Here is a 16495-nt window from a genome sequence, read left to right on the forward strand (position 1 = left end):
GGGGAAAGGCTTGCAATGCTAGGAGGACTGTTCTCATCTCAGAGACACTGAACTGGAGAATGACCATGGAGAGCAACCACGCTCCTTGCACCACCTTCCCTTTGAAATACCACCACCCTACCCCAAGAACAAATGCATCTGTAGTGACCGTGACTTGAGGCTGGGGAAGAATTAATGGTCAGCCGGCAGTGGCAACACTAAGTCCAACCACCTTTTGACCAAAGTCTGACAGCAGTTTATGCCAACTGGAAAATAGTACAGTTGTGTACAATTACCATAAATGCAGACAGTGTACTCACTGTTACAGTCATCACATTTCGGTTATCTGCTTGCAGTAGCCCTCAGTTAGCCTGATTATCAAAGTCTTGGGTCCCAAGTCGGATGCTGTCTCATCTTCCACGATGTCAGGTAGTCAGGGGTATAAAAGCATGCAGCCGACGCCATTACATCAGTTTTTCTTGCCCCAGATGTCAGGTGCCCTCCAATGGGAAGCAATTAAAAAAAAAAAAAAAAAAAATTATATATATATATATATATATATATATATATATATATATATATATATATATAGGTGTTGCCAAGTGGTAGGATTTGGGGGAGCCCTCCTTTTTATCAGGGTCAGTGTCTTCTGAGAGAGATTCTTCAGAGGAATCCATGTGCCTCCTATTGCAGAGGCTCTTACTATTTACCACCTAGACAGGAAGAGTCGGGGAGGGGATAGAAAAGATTGGGGGGCCCCAAGAGGCAAATACATTCTGAACCTTGAAGGCATGGGCTGTCCTGCACCCAGCTGAAGCGCATCTGCAAGTCCAGACACTGAAGATGGAGGAGGATGACCAAATACTGCTGACCACTCCATCTCTAGTCTGAAACAGTATAATTCTTATTACTGGCTTGAAACTAGACGTGCCAGTACAGTAAGAACTATTTTATGACCTAATGCAATGACAGTAAAAGGAAAGAAATAATCAGCCACATGGGAAAATAAAGTCACCATACAGGAGGACTGCTCAGTGTTTGTACAATAGTTATGGTTAAAGGCTGCAATTATAAACGAAAATGTAAATCAAGACAATTCAAAGGAAAAAAGCTAGAAACAATCAGCTTTCAGAGACTATGCAAAATGTCCTTAAGATTTTGCTACCATTCTACTAACAAGGGACTTTAAAAGCACTTCATTTCCTTGCATTTAGCTTAACTTGCATAGGACTACTTGAAATGGACTCCAGGAATCACATGACAAAGCAGTAAATCAAGACAATGTTAGTAATACAGGCCCCATGACGGCCCTTTTGTAGTAAAACATTAAAATACAACAGGGTGATTTTGATGCATTAAAAACTGTCAAAACACAGATAGAAAAACTGAAAGAGTAAAACTGAAAACAGAAGTTAATACTATAACCAAGTCACAGAGGATGAGGGAAGTGTGCTTACCATTACATTATGTACGGTCTTTCAGCTTTGGCTTCTTTCCCTCCAAGGACTGCCAATTTACCTATTTTCCCTCACCTTAATCTTTGTCCCCCCCAGTCGCCTACTTAGATTTCTAGAAGCCACCAAGAAGCACATCACAAATGTTCTTCTGCACAATACCTGAATATGCACCTGAGTGGCTGAATATTTAACTTTCAACATAGTATTCCTACATCAAGGTCTTAGATGCAGCCTATCTACTGGATTACCACTGGTTTAAGTTTCTTGTAACTACGCACTTGAACACTGCGGAAAATACCATTAGAATGCTTCTGCAAAATAAGTCACTGTCACAAGAGACTACTCCAGGTTGTCTGCTGAAATAAATAATGAAATTGCTGTATACACAAACTTACTAGATAAGCACCCAAGCATGCTCTTGCAACCAGTGCAAGGTTTTAAAGATAAAATTTCAATACATGAAATGCAACACTATTCTGTTAAAGACACAGCAGCTAAACAGATTGCTACTTAACTGTAACATGACAAAATCTTCTACCACATGATTTCACGCTAAGTTGTAAAACAAGAAAAGGTAAACTTCCTAGGACATACGTGCATCTACATTGTCCAGTGCATTTGTCACTCCGTCTAGTGCCTCAAAGAATTCGTCGTCGTAGACCTTCTCTGTATCAGGACCAACTCTGTTCTGGTGGCCAATAATATGAATGCTGGGGTTCATCTGTTTGACAGCTGCAGCTGCTGTTTCAGACTTCATTTTCTGAAATAAATTTAAAACCCATACACATTAGTCAAATTACTACTGGTTTCAGTCTTCAGAGGTGCACATGTGCCTAATGACCTCCAGATCTTTAAATATATTCAATTAACCTGTGAAACATCAAAGTGCTATGTGTTTTCTACCACAGAAAAGCTAATCTCAAAAGATTCTAGGAGACAACTCCCACAACTGCCTCAAACTCAACCATGCTTCTAAAAGGGGAGAACTCACCCCTACCCCGTCCTGTCAATAAACAGTAAGAGGTTTTATTAGAACTAAAAAAGTAAAAAGTTGTGACGAGCAATTGAATAGCTACCGCTGGAGAGCACATTCAGAGCACATCCAGATCAGAGTATCACATTAACAGTAAAAGGATGCTGCTGAAAAGTACAGAGCCACCCTTGAAAACTTGCACTAAATACATACCAACTCATCCCCTGCAGACAGGGGGCTATCCCTTGCAGTAGTTAACAAGTGGGGAAACAAAGGTAAGGCACTTAAACCAATGATTTAAATTTTTTATAACAATGCTTCTGCAAAATAAGTCACTCTTCCACTTCAATTACAGAAGTAGTAGCAGTTCCACATCTTGAAGGCTTTCACAGCTTCAGCTCCCTCCAATGGATCCCATAAAGCACTTCAACTCCTTGCCTCTCCAGATGAAGTTTGCCTCATAAAACGTGACTTTGGCATATTGTCAGCAAAAGTTTAGAGAAGGATGGAGGGCATGCAGAAGTGTATCATTAACACCCGTTTAAACTCCAAGGTCCAAGTCAGTCTATTTTAACTACAAGACAGAATTCCTAATTTATCTTATTGAGTGAATTCAAGTCAAGATACCTCTGATGAATGCAACCATGAGCCCACATTCAGCTTATAATGTGTTGTAATGTGGACAGAGAAATCCAAGCCGATGCTATACATGCATCTAGTGAAGATTTCTTGAAAAACCGCAAAGTAGCACGCATCACTTCACCTTTTATATCCTTGGCCACAGCAAATTACCATGATCGACAGCCGGCAGGGTAACCTTACACCTTTTAAAGTCTACTTAACAATGAAGGAAATGGAGCTAATCTTTCCTACAATCATCGTAGCTGCCTATGAACACCTACATAAGACAGCAACTATTCTCCATATTTTGAAAAATGAAGAGGGGCAAAACAGACAGAAGACTGCATTCAGTGAGGCTCATTTTGGCGATTTTCTCAGGCATGAATTACAGGATGGACAAAGATGCTCTGTGTTCTTGTACCAAAGCAGATAAGGTGAATTTGCAAAAAGTGTTTGAATGCTCAAAATTGTTATGGCCAACTTAATAGCTACTAAAAAGTTTGTTGTCTTCCATGACAGGCATCGAAAGTTAATTTTCTATATTAGGATATACTTTGTAGCATTTGATGAGTCTAGTGCCGCAATACATTTTTATACATGTCTGAAGTTATGTATTACGGCAGCTGTTTTAATAAAAAGCTCTCACTTTTTTTAAAACCATGGCCAGAATAAATTTAGCATTTACTACTGTGATGTTGACTTGAGGTAGTGTGTGTTGAGACTGTAGACTAATATGGCACCTTCATGAATGCATAGTGGTGTGTCCATTAAAGTCTAAAGATGCAAAAAGTTTCTTTCTGCATTGACACCACTAAAAATTACTGTTTTTCCTCTGTTAACAATGTAAGGAAATAATTCTTTAAAGTGTTTTTCTTGTTGAAATACAATAAACGCCCTACTAGGTAAAGGGGCTGTTAGGCAGTTTTTGCACCGCATGCTGTGGGGTAAAGGTAAAAACAGAAAACACTGGAAAACCACCAAGATCACCTATGACTGTTAGTTCAAAAGTAAGTCAGCTCTTCCAAAAAATAATTAAGATACCAAGGAGGAAAGGGGTATCCAAGCAGGAAAGTACAATTATGTACACTTACCATAAATGTAGATGCTCGAGTGTATTCACTGTTGCAGTAATTACATTTGGGTAACCTGATGGCATGTTGCCCTCAGTCGGCCTGAATTCCAAAGTCTTGGGTCCTGCGTCAGTTGCTGTCTTCAATTCCATGACGTCAGGTCGTCGGGGGTATAAAACATGCCGCCGACGCCATTTTCTTTAGTTTTTCTTGCCCCCAATGTCAAGTGCGCCCAAAAAGGTAGCAATATTTTATATACATCTTCATCTATATATATATATATATATATATATATATATATATATATATATATAGATATATATATATATATCTATATCTATATATCTATATATATCGATATATATATCTATATATATATGTGTGTGTGTGTATCTATATATATATATATATATATATATATATATATATATATATATATACACACACACACATATATATATACATACACATATATATATATACATACATATATATATATATACATATACATACATATATACATATATATACACATATATATATATATACATACATACATATATACATACATATATACATATATATACACATATATATACACATATATATACATACATACATATATACATACATATATACATATATATATATATATATATATATATATACATATACATACATATATATATATATATATATATATATATATATATATATATACACATATATACACATATATACACATATATACACACACACATGCATCAATATAAACTTTACCTTCATCTACAAGCAAATACACCACATAGGTTGTAGAAAATAGAGAAGGAAAGATGAGCTGTAGAATGACAGGGGGATGGCAGGAGGGTAACCTGGACTGCAACAGTGAATACACACGAACATCTACATTCATGGTAAGTGTACACAACTGTACTATGTTCTTCGTGTTTCACTGTTACAGTCATTACATCTAGGTAGAATCCCAAAGTTATGGTTGGGATGCTGGAGCTAAACAGCATTAGGTGCAACTGTAAGGCCCTGCAGCACTGCAGTGGCAAAGCCTGCCCTGGACTTACAGTAGAAAGGCAAATGGTAATGCTTTGTAAAGGTGTGAACAGAACTCCAGGTAGCAGCCTCTAGAATGTCTTTGGTTGGTACTCCTCTGAGAAAGGCTGCCTAAGTAACTGCAGCTCTGGTGGAATGAGACCTAATGCCCCTGGGCACAGGTTTACCATGGTGTAAGTAACAGAAACGGATGCAGTGGCTAATCTTTGAAATTGTCTGCTTTGAGATAGCCTTTCCTTCTGATCCTGCAGCATATGACACTAGTAATTGCTCAGTTTTTCTTAGAGCTTTTGTCCTGCTCAAGTAGGATCTCAGCTGTCTGTGCACATCCAAGGAATGCAGAATTCTCTCGCCTTTGTTCTGCGGATTTGGATAAAAAGTTGGCAGATGAATTGCTTGGTTAAGAGCCACACTGGAAACCACCTTAGGCATAAAAGTAGAATTTGTCCTCAGAGACACCCTGTCTGGGTAAAATATGATAAAAGGTTCTACAGCCATGAGGGCCTGCAGCTCTGAAACTTCTTGCTGAAGTAATTGCTAGTAGTCTTCCATAAGAACTTTATATCAGCGGTAGCAGCTGGTTCAAATGGTAACAGGGTGAGCTTTTCCAGCACATGATTGAGGTCCCATGCAGGTAATGGTGATGATCTAGGAGGCCTTAGGTTTTTGGCTCCTCTAAGATATTGCTTTAGTAAAGGATGAGAAAAGATTGGTGGCTCTGTATTGTAATGAGCCGAAATGGCAGAGGCATGGATTTTGATTGATGAGAAAGATAGGCCTTTGTCAAGCATCTCAGTTAAGTATTGTAATATCTGAGGAATATGTGGTTCTGCTGTATCAGTTCCTTGTGCTCGATTCCAAGTCCAGAATCTTTTCCATTTGTCAGCATAAGATTTTCTAGTACTAGGCCTTCTGGCTTCCAAAATGACATCCATTGCAGCTTTACTGAGAGGTGTCGTTCATATTACATGATTAGCCATGCTGCCAGATTCAGAGTCTGTAGTTGACTGTACAGGATCTGACAGTTTTGCTGGGACAGTAGTTGTGGTCTTTGAGGCAAGGTCCAAGCTGGGTATTGAGACAAGTTCCTTAGGATTGGGTACCAGTATTGGCAGGGGCAGTCCATGGCAATTAATATCTTTGGCTTCTCGTCTGACTTTTAGGAGGACCTTGGTTAGAAGAGGCAGAGGAGGAAAGGCGTAAACTGACAGGTTTTTCCAACTGAAGGATAGGGCATCCACTTTCCATGCTTGCCTGTTGTAAGTCCTTGTGCAGAATCTTTTCAATTGATAATTTTGAGGAGAGGCAAATAGATCTATGTCTGGGCTCCCCCATTTCTCTTATGCTGAATACTTGTGGATTTAGTTTCCACTCGTGAGGATCCATAACGTTTCTGCTTAAGTAGTCTGCCAGTGTGTTCTGTTTTCCTGGCAAGAATTGAGCTTGAAGATTTATTTGGTAGGTTAAAGCGGTGTCCCACAGTGCCATGGCTAATCTGCAAAGGGGGCATGAGAGTGTGCCCCCTTGCTTGTTTATATACCACATGACTGTGGTGTTGTCTGTCTTTATCAGTAGTTGTCCTGGATGAAGCAAGTCCTTGAAGGCTGTTAGGGCATTTTGAACTAGCATCTCTTTCTGGTAGATATGTAGAAGCATTTGATTTGGTGCCCATATGCCCTGAATGCATTTTCCTGCCATGTGGGCCCCCCAAGCATAATCTGATGCATCTGTTAAGGTTTGGATGGCAGGGGGTAGAGTGAAGGGCCGTCCCATATTTTGGTGACAGGCCTTTGCCCACCATAGAAACTCCTGTTGCAGGCAGGGGATGAGAGGAATCATCGTTTCCAGACTGTGTGAATGTTGACTCCATAAACTTTTTAGGTACCATTGAAGTTTCCTCATATGCAGTCTTGCATATGGAATTAGTAGGATGCAGGATGCCATGAAGCCCAGAGCCTGTAGAATTTGTCTTGCAGAAGACTGGGTTTTTGTTGCCATCAGTTTGAAATAAGTAGTCAGTTGCCTTTGTCTGGTGTGAGGTAAGCCATCTGGGGCAGTTGTATGCAAGCTTGCACCCAGGAATGTTATCTTTTGAGAGGGTACCAGTTGTGATTTATTTTCGTTTATTGTGTAACCTAGGCATGTTAGAAGCCTTTTCACAAACGCCAGGCGTCGTAGAAGAGTGTCCTTGTTATCTGCTTGAAGGAGACAGTCGTCAAAGTAAGGATTTATTTGAATACTTTGTCTGCAAAATGCAATTACTGGTGCCAGGCACTTTGTAAAGACCCTGGGTGCAGTAGATAAGCCAAAGGGCAGTGCAGAGAATTGGTAATGCATTAAGCCAGCCTTGAATCTGAGGTATCTTCTGCAAGACTGTCTTACTGGGACATGCAGGTATGCCTCAAGTCTAGAGTCACCAGCCAAGCATTCGTTCCCATCATCGGCAGAAGCTGTTGCAAACTGAGCATTTTGAATTTTGGAATGTCCAGGTATGTGTTCAAAATCGATAAACCCAGTATTGGCCACCAGGCCTTGTCCTTTCTGGGTACCAAGAACAGTCCAGAGTAAAAAAAAAAAAAAAACCTTGTCCTTTTTCCTGTTCTGGCACCGTCTGAATGGCCCCCATATCCATGAGGGACGTAACCTGTTTCTGAGCCTCTGCCCATTGGTTTTTTGGCAGGTCTGGCCGACCATCTGTCATTGGCAGAGTGTGGAAATGGAATCTGTATCCCTGTGATATACGATGTTCAGTACCCACTTGTCCTGGGTTATTAACTGCCAATTTTGAGGAAAAAGTGCTAAGTTTTCCCCTATGGGTGCTGCCAAAAGATAACTGCTTGGTGTAGGTAGAGGGAAGTAATTGGGATTGCTTTCTGTAGGTTTGAGCTTTATCGCCTCCAGATTTGGAGGTTGATGCGCCCCATTGCTTTGACCTGTAGGAGTCTTGAGCCTGGTACCTGGAACACTTAGGGCATCTGGAATTGCCCCTTTGAGCTATGTCTGACACAGGAAAGGACCAATTTTTTTGTAGGCCAGTGTCTACTGAATCTAGGTGGCTGCACTTGTAAGAAATCTTTAACAGTTTGCATAGACTTAGCGTGGTCTTCCATTTTCTTTAAAACCTCTTCTGTCTTAATACCAAACAGAGAATCCATGCTGTAAAGGTGCATCTAGCAATTTAGCTTTAACATGATCAGGCAAATTTTGTTCCTTTAATGAGGCATGCCTCCGAATCACAGATCCAGTAACTGCAGCCCTGCAGGAGGCCTCAAAAATCAAAACCACATTGCAAAGTATGCTTTCCAACTTGTTCAGCTGCATGCAATAATTCCTGCAATTCCTTATTTTCTGCACACACTGAAATCAACATAATTTTCTGTTTCAGCAATCCCATAACATGTTGTTGGTACTTAAGCATATGAAAAGGCCCTGATTGCCAAGTTTGCAGATGTATAAACATTTCCCCCCCCATCTGTCCAGTGCCTGTGAATCTGTCGGAAGGGGTAGGGTTTTTTGCTGTTGAGGCCTCAACTCCCTTTGGACCCTGTGAAATAGTTTCAGGATCAGCAGCAGGGTTTCTAAATAAAAATTTATGAGAGTCAGGGACCCTGTAATACCGGTCAGGCTTACTGGGAGCCGGAGGTAAAGAGTCAGGGGCCAGGCTCGACTCTGAAAAAACATCATCCACAATGTCTAACGGGGAATGGCTAAAGGCTTGTGCTGAGGGAGGAGGAGGAAATCCCTGAGCCTCTTTTTTGATTCTGAGAAGTCTTGACTCTCCCAGTAAAAATGCTCACTCAAAGTATGCAAGGTTTCTCCAAATGAATAATCCTCAGGAGGAGATGCAGATGGAATAGACTCCTAAGCATCAGAATCCTCACAGGGAGATAAAGATTATTCCTGATCAGAAGAGGAATCAGAAGAAACAGAAACCTGATCTGAAGATTCAAAGTCAGTGTCTTGCCCAGGTCTCTTATCTAAGGTCTTCAGTCATTTTGATCATCTGTTTTTTAGGCATAGAGGCCTGTGCAAGTGGCTCAGGCGTCATTTTTTTTAGTTTTAGAAGGTGTCTTTGCCTTTGGTTTTGCAGTTTTCGGTTTGATATAAAAATGTTGAGGTCTGAATACACCCTCAGAAGCCGGTGCCTGCTCAGCGGCTCCGGACCCATCCGAGGGAGATACATCCGTCGGTCCAATACCTTGAGTATCTTGCTGCATGACGGACTCCACATGGGTGTCGGTAGAGGCCTGAGACTCAAAGGTAGCGGGTATCAGGGGCTGCGAAAGCGCCTCACTGAGTACCGGCGACTGGCTTAGGAGAAGCTTCATCGTTGGTTTTGGATCTCGACTGACTTTCTCTGTCTTTTTCTTTGCGCTTTTTATGTACTCCAGTAGTCTGATTGCTATCCGACAACATCTCTGGGTAGTTAAATCTGTTTCCAAAATACTTAGATGCAAAAATATACCGATGCTTAATAGTGCGTTGGTTAATCTAGCACAAAACCAACAGCCAGGCACGTTGTGATCAGGGCCCAGGCAAGGAATACAGTATAAATGGAAATCCTTGTGAGGTATTTGCTTCCCCCAAGTAAAACAATTAACTTTTTCTGACATCAGTAAAAAGCAAGAAAAAAGTTTCCCCAACGGGGTACTTCGCTTTATTGAAGACTTCGGCTCTGAAACTGAACCGCTAATATTTCAGTAGTCGGCCAACTGGCACTTGCGAAACGCTTCAGCTTCAGGCACCGTGCGGCAAGAAAGACAGCAACCGATGCAGGACCCAAGACTTTGGAATTCAGGGCGAGTGAGAGCAACCTGCCAGCAGATTACCCAAATGTAATGACTGCAACAGTGAAACACGAAGAACATCTGAAACAAGAAAATCCTTTCAGAAATCCTTGAAGGTATGCAAAGCCCATCAGTGAAATCACAGAAAATCAAACTTGCTGCTAAATGAACGCAAGTATCTGCCCTAGTCCTGCTCAGTTTGTCTGCCACATAATTTCTCCTCTGATGGAATACAAGATGCCTGTAAATCTACATCCCATGCTAACATGGTAGCCAGTACAGGGACGTGACCTGCTTCCTCCTCTTGCTAGTTTATATACATTATTGTGGTATGGTCTGTAAACATGAAGAGGTCACGGGCACCACAAATGATTACATGAGTTGAGGGTATTTATAAAGGTAAACATCTTTTTTGTGTGTTTTGGTCTTGTTCTCAAAAATAGACACTTTTGTGCCCATTGACACTACTCCCCAAGTGAAGTCTGAGTTGTCCGTCGCAAATGCCTGCTTTGGAACAAAAGGGTAGAAAATAAAACCTGGATTCTAAGAAAACTGAAGTCTTCATCACCTGATTTCCCTATTTACAAATCCCATAACTGGATTTTGGGAAGACAATGTGTCAATGTGGGGACCAAACAGACTTGATATACCACTGCATCTTTCTCATGTGAAGTGTTGCAAGAGGCAACATGAGCAGCATGGATGACACGAGATCCAAAATCCTGAGGTAGTCCCCTCCCACAGACAGAAGTCTCAGCGGAAAACCGCTTGAAAACATCTAAACATCAATCTGCATTTCCTGTGGAAGAAATGCTTTTGTATGGAGGTGTCTAGCAGTCACCCCAGAACTACAATCATATGAGAGATAGTCAAGATAAACTTTTAATGTTTCTCTTGGAATCTTAGCCTGTGTAAGAGATATCCTATTCAAGTGAGACCTCTGTTACTGTGAAAAAAGATTATGCAAAGTTAAGCAAGTCTAAATATGGGAAAAATGTGGACAACCCTGTAACTCACAGTGGTCTATCGCACTTGGAGCAGTGGACAGCCCAAAGGTTAAGAGAAAGAACTAATAATGTGATTCAGACAAAAAAATTAAAGAAATGTCTGACATCCGTATGCATAGGAAAGCAATAAACATCTTTTAAATCTAAGGTGACTAGAAAACTCAAATAAGAAACAAGAGGTAAAATGGTTGAGAATGAAAGTATTTTTGAACTTTGGCACCAACACAAACTGGTTCAGGAAAAAAGACGTAAAACTGATCAGAGTTTTCTCTTTTCTAACATTCAGTACAATCCTTCCCCTAAGTGAAGATGAACAACTACACCCAGAAACAACATATGATGGAAGACAGAAGGAAAGAGTGATCTGGCCGAAGAGACTGAATCCCCTGAAAGAGAGGAATTTCCTCCCACTAACATCTGTATCCTAGATGTCCATATCCAGGGTCCATTTGTCTGAAAAAACACATTTCCCTACACAGAAATGGAGATGCAAACCTTATGGAAAGATTAAGGGTCTATCTGGGTAAAGAAGTTCTTTACAGTCATTCTGACGTCATTTTTTTTTGCCAAAGTTACAGGAAGAAGCAGAGAAAGTACAGTTGTGCACACTTACCATAAATGTAGATGCTCTAGTGTATTCACTGTTGCAGTCATTACATTTGGGTAATCTGCTGGCAGGTTGCCCTCAGTCGGCCTAATTAACAAAGTCTTAGATCTTACATCGGTTAATCTCCCTTCTTCAATGGCGTCAGGTCTCAGGGGTATAAAACATTCAGCCAACGCCATCAGTTTTTCTTGCCCCAGATGTCAGGTGTCCCCCTAATGGGGAGCAAATAAACACAAAAGTATACCCCCAACCAAAAAAGCAAATACACCAAAAAGGCTTTTAAGCGTAGTAAAAGAAAGTAGAGGTATAGCCAGAAAAAACTAAGGGGCTGGAGGGAGGATAACCAGGACTGCAACAGTGAATACACTCTCACATCTACATGTATTTTAAGTGTACACAACTGTACTATGTTCTTCGTGTTTCACTGCTGCAGTCATTACATTTGGGTAGAATTCAAAAGCTATGTTTGGGAGGAGGAGTTTATACAGCATTAGGGCCAGCTAAAAGGCCCTGCAAGACAGCAGTGGCAAAGCCAGCTCTGGATTTAGAGAAAATTGGTAAATGATAATACTTGGTGAAAGTATGTACAGAACTCCAGGTAGCAGCTTCTAGGATATCCCTGGTAGGAACACCTCTGAAAGGCTGCAGAAGTAGATGCAGCCCTGGTGGAGAGAAATCTGATCCCCTGGGGGATAGGTTTTCTATGGTGCTTATAACAGAAATGAATGCAATAGCTTATCCATTTAGAAATGGTTTGTTTTGAAATAGCCTTCCCCTCTGCCCCTGCAGCAAATGCTACCAACAATTGTTCAGATTTTCGAGATTTGGTCCTGTCCAAGTAGTATCGAAGTTGTCTGTGCACATTCAATGAATGCAGAAACAGTTCCCCTTTGTTCTGTGGATTGGGAAATAAGGTTGGCAAGTGAATGGGCTGATTAAGAGCCACACTGGAAACCACCTTGGGCATGAAGGATGGATTGGTCCTGAGAGATACCCTGTCTGCATGAAAGATGATGAATGGCTCCACTGCCTTACAAGGCCTGTAATTCAGATATCCTTCTAGCTGAAGTGACTGCTAATAGGAAGGCTGTTTTCCAAGAAAAAAATTTTAAGTCTGCAGTAGCAGCTGGCTCAAAAGGAGGTAGAGTGAGTTTCTCCAAAACAAAGTTAAGGTCCCAGGCAGGGGTAGGAGCTCTCCTGGGTGGTCTCAAGATTTTTGCCCCTCTGAGATACTGCTTGGGCAGAGGATGAGAGAAAAGGGGTGGTTCTGTGTTACAGTGAGCTGAAACAGCAGAGGCGTGTATTTTAATGGAGGAAAAAGACAGTACCTAGTGAAGCATCTCAGTTAAGTATTGCAAAATCTGAGGTAAATTGGGCGCTGCTGTGCTCATCCCTAAAGATTGGTTCCAGGCACAGAATCTTTTCCATTTGTCGGCATAAGATTTTCTAATACTAGGTCTCCTCGCCTCCAAGATGACATCCATCCACAGGCTTGCTGAGGGGTGAGGGTGAATTTAAGTGATTAGCCAGGCTGCAAGGTTCAATGTCGGAAGCTGAGGGTGCAGAATTTGGTTTTCCTGTTGAGACAGCAGGGAAGGGGTCTGAGGCAGGTGGCATGGTGATAGTTGCGACACTGCGCAGGAGGGGGTACCAGTGTTGGTGCGGCCAGTCTGGAGCAATCAAAATCATCCTTGGTTTGTCCTGTTTGACTTTTAGTAGAACTTTGGAGAGCAGAGGCAGAGGGGGAAAAGTCACAGACTGATGGGGTTTTTTTTCCCAGCTGAAGGACAAAGCATCCACTTTCCAGGCTTGTTTGTGGGGAAACTTGTCCAACTGGTAGTTCTGGGGGGAGGCAAATAGATCTATGTCTGGGGTCCCCCATTCGCTTGTCACCATGTTGAAAATCCGTGGTTTGTTTCCACTTGTGTAGGTCCATGAGATTTCTGCTTAGTTTGCCAGTGTATTCAATTTTCCTGGCAGGAATTGAGCTTGTAGGTGCACTTGGCAGCTCAAGGCTGTGTTCCACAATGCCATGGCTAGTCTGCAGAGGGGGTAGGAATGTGTACCCCCCCCCCGCATGTTTATGTACCACATAACCGTGGTGTCCGTCTTTACCATTAGTTGCCCTGGAAGAATATAGTCCTTGAAGGCTGTCAAGAGCATTCTGTACAGCAAACATTTCTTTTTGATTGATATGTAGGTGCATTTGATTTGGGTTCCATTTGCCCTAAATGCACTTCTCTGCCAGGTGAGCCCCCCATGCATAGTCTGATGCATCTGTAGTTAGGGTTTGGGTGGCAGGGGCTAGTGTGAATGGTAGCCCCTTGTTTTGGTGGCAGGCCCTCTGCCCACCACAGGAACTCCAAGCGTAGGCAAGGTATGATAGGAATCATTGTTTCCAGGCTGTGAATGCTGACTCCACAGACTTTTTAGATACCACTGTAGTTTCCTCATATGCAGTCTTGCATATGGAATTAAAAGAATGCAGGAGGCCACGAACAAGGCTTGCAGTATTTGTCTTGCAGATAAAAGGGTTTTTGGGGCCACTTGTTTGAAGTAAGTTACCAAATGAATTTGCTTTTCTGGCATAAGGAAAGGCATCTGGGCAGTTGTATTCAAGCTTGCACCCAGGAATGTAATCTGTTGACAGGGTACCAGTTCTGATTTCTTTTCGTTTATGGTGCACCCCAGACAAGTTAGAGCTCTTTTTACAAATGCCAGACGATTTAAAAGTATGCCCTGGTTTTCTGCCTGAATTAAACAATCATCCGGGTATGGATATATTTGAATATTTCTTTGCCTGCAAAATGCAATAACTGAAACCAGGCACTTTGTGAATACCCTGGCAGCAGTAGACAAGCCAAAGGGCAGTGCAAAAAACTGATAATTCAAGTAGCCTGCTTTGAAGTGTAGGTACCTTCTGCAAGATTCCCTGATTGGGATGTGCAGGTATGCTTCTTTTAAATCTAGAGTTGCCAACCAGGCATCTTTGCCTAGCATAATTAGTAACTGGTGAAGAGTCAGCATCTTGAATTTTGGAATTTCCAGAAAGGTGTTTAGAGTAGACAGGTCCAGGATTGGACGCCATGATTTGTCTTTTCTGGGTACCAGAAAAAGCCTGGAATAGAAACCTTGTCCCTTTTCCTCTTCTGGTACCAGATGAATAGCCCCCATGCTTAAGAGGGAAAGCACCTGTTTTTGAGCCTCTGCCCACTGATTTGGGGGCAGGTCTGGCCACCCGTTTGGTGTTAGTAACGTGTGGAAATGAAATTTGTATCCCTGGGACACTATTTAAAACCCATTTGTCCTGGGTTATGAGTTCCCAGTTCTTTGCATGAAGAGCAACCCCCCCCCCCCACACAAAAAAAAAAGGGGTGGTTAAAAGATAAGTGCTTGGGAATTTTAAAAGGAAGTCACTGAGATGGTTTACCATGGGGAGGTGTCTTATTTCCAGATTTGGAAGATGAGACCCCCCACTGCTAAGTTCTGAGAGTCCCCTGGAACTGAAACCTGGGGTTTGTGCTGGGTCTGGGTTTGGCTTGAGAGGATCTGGAAGGGGCTGGAAAGGACCAGTTCTTAGTAGGTCAGTGCCTACTAAATCTTGGAGGTTGCACTTGCAGATTTAGCTTCATCTTCCATCTTTTTAAGAACTTCTTCAGCTTTACTGCCAAACAGGCGGTCCTGATTTAAAGGAGCATCCAACAATTTAGCTTTCACATGATCAGGCAAAGACTGCGCCTTAAGCCAAGCATGCCTTCTAAGCACAGACCCAGTAACGGCAGCCCTGCAAGAGGTCTCTAAAGAATCAAAACCACATTGCAATGTATGTTTACCAACTTGTTCATCAGAATGCATTAAATCCTGCAAATTTTTATTTTCCACAGAGTCAGGAATCAACACCATTTTCTGTTTAAGCAGTCCAATAATATGTTGTTGATATTTTAACATATGAAATTGGCAGTTTAAGGCTCTGATTGCCAAGGTTGCCAAAGTATAAACCTTTTTATCCCATCTATCCAGAGCTCTGGAGTCTCTATCAGAAGGGGTATGATTTTTAGCAGTAGAAGCCTCAACGCCCTTGGGCCCCTGAGAAATGGCTTCTGGATCTGCAACAGGATTTTGAAAAGGAACTTGCGGGACACAGAAATCCTGTAGTATGTCAGGTTTACTAGGAGCCGGAGGCAGGGAATCAGGGGCCAAACTGGATTCTGAGAACACATCATCAACAATGTCTAGTATAGGAGGTATAGCCAAAGGCCTATGCTGAGGTAGAAGGAAATCCCTAAACCTCTTTTTTGACTCAGACAATTTCTGGCGTTCCCAGCGGAAATGCTTAAAGTATGTAAAGTTTCCCCAAAAGAAAAATCCTCAGGAGTGGAAGCAGATGGAATGGAATCCTCTGCATCAGAATCCTCATAAGTAGGTATGGACAAATCTAGGTCATTAGAAGAGTCAGAAGAAACAGAATCCTGAACAGAAGATTCATAATCAAGCTCAGCCCTAGGCCTCTTAGAGGGGGGAGGGGGGGTTGACTACCCCTGATTAGAGTAATTAGATCCTCAGCCATTTTTACCATTTGTTTTTTAGGCATAGGGGCCTGAACAAGTGGCCCGGGCGTTGTTTTTTTAGACGGGGATCGAGATTTAGGCCTTAGTAATGAAGGTGATGTTCATTTAATATGCAAGTCTGCAGGCCTGAATACACACACAAAAGCCGGTGCCTGCACAGCGGCTCCAGACCCATCCAAGGTAGAGACATCCGTGGGTTCCATAGGTGAAGTATCTCAAGGCATAACGGACTCCGAACGAGTCTCAGTAGAGGCCTGTGAATCAGAAGTAGCGGGTACCAGGGGCTGCGAAAGCACCTCACTGAATACTGGCGAACTGGCGACTGGCTTAGGAGCAGCGTCGTCGGCAGTTTTGGACCTCG

At 42.0% G+C, this 16495-nt stretch overlaps 1 protein-coding gene across 1 annotated transcript in view; it reads right to left on the minus strand.

Annotated features, from left to right (window-relative positions):
- UBA1 (ubiquitin like modifier activating enzyme 1) overlaps positions 1-16495 on the minus strand; it is a 2903587-nt gene that overhangs the window by 1096010 nt on the left and 1791082 nt on the right. The window contains exon 24 of the mRNA XM_044080725.1: positions 2031-2196. Coding sequence (XP_043936660.1) covers positions 2031-2196 — 166 coding nt within the window. The remainder of the gene's footprint in view (positions 1-2030; positions 2197-16495) is intronic.

This window comes from Protopterus annectens, chromosome 8.part0, assembly GCF_019279795.1.
Source record: "Protopterus annectens isolate FY-2018-M chromosome 8.part0, PAN1.0, whole genome shotgun sequence".
Classification (NCBI taxonomy): Eukaryota; Metazoa; Chordata; order Ceratodontiformes; family Protopteridae; genus Protopterus; species Protopterus annectens.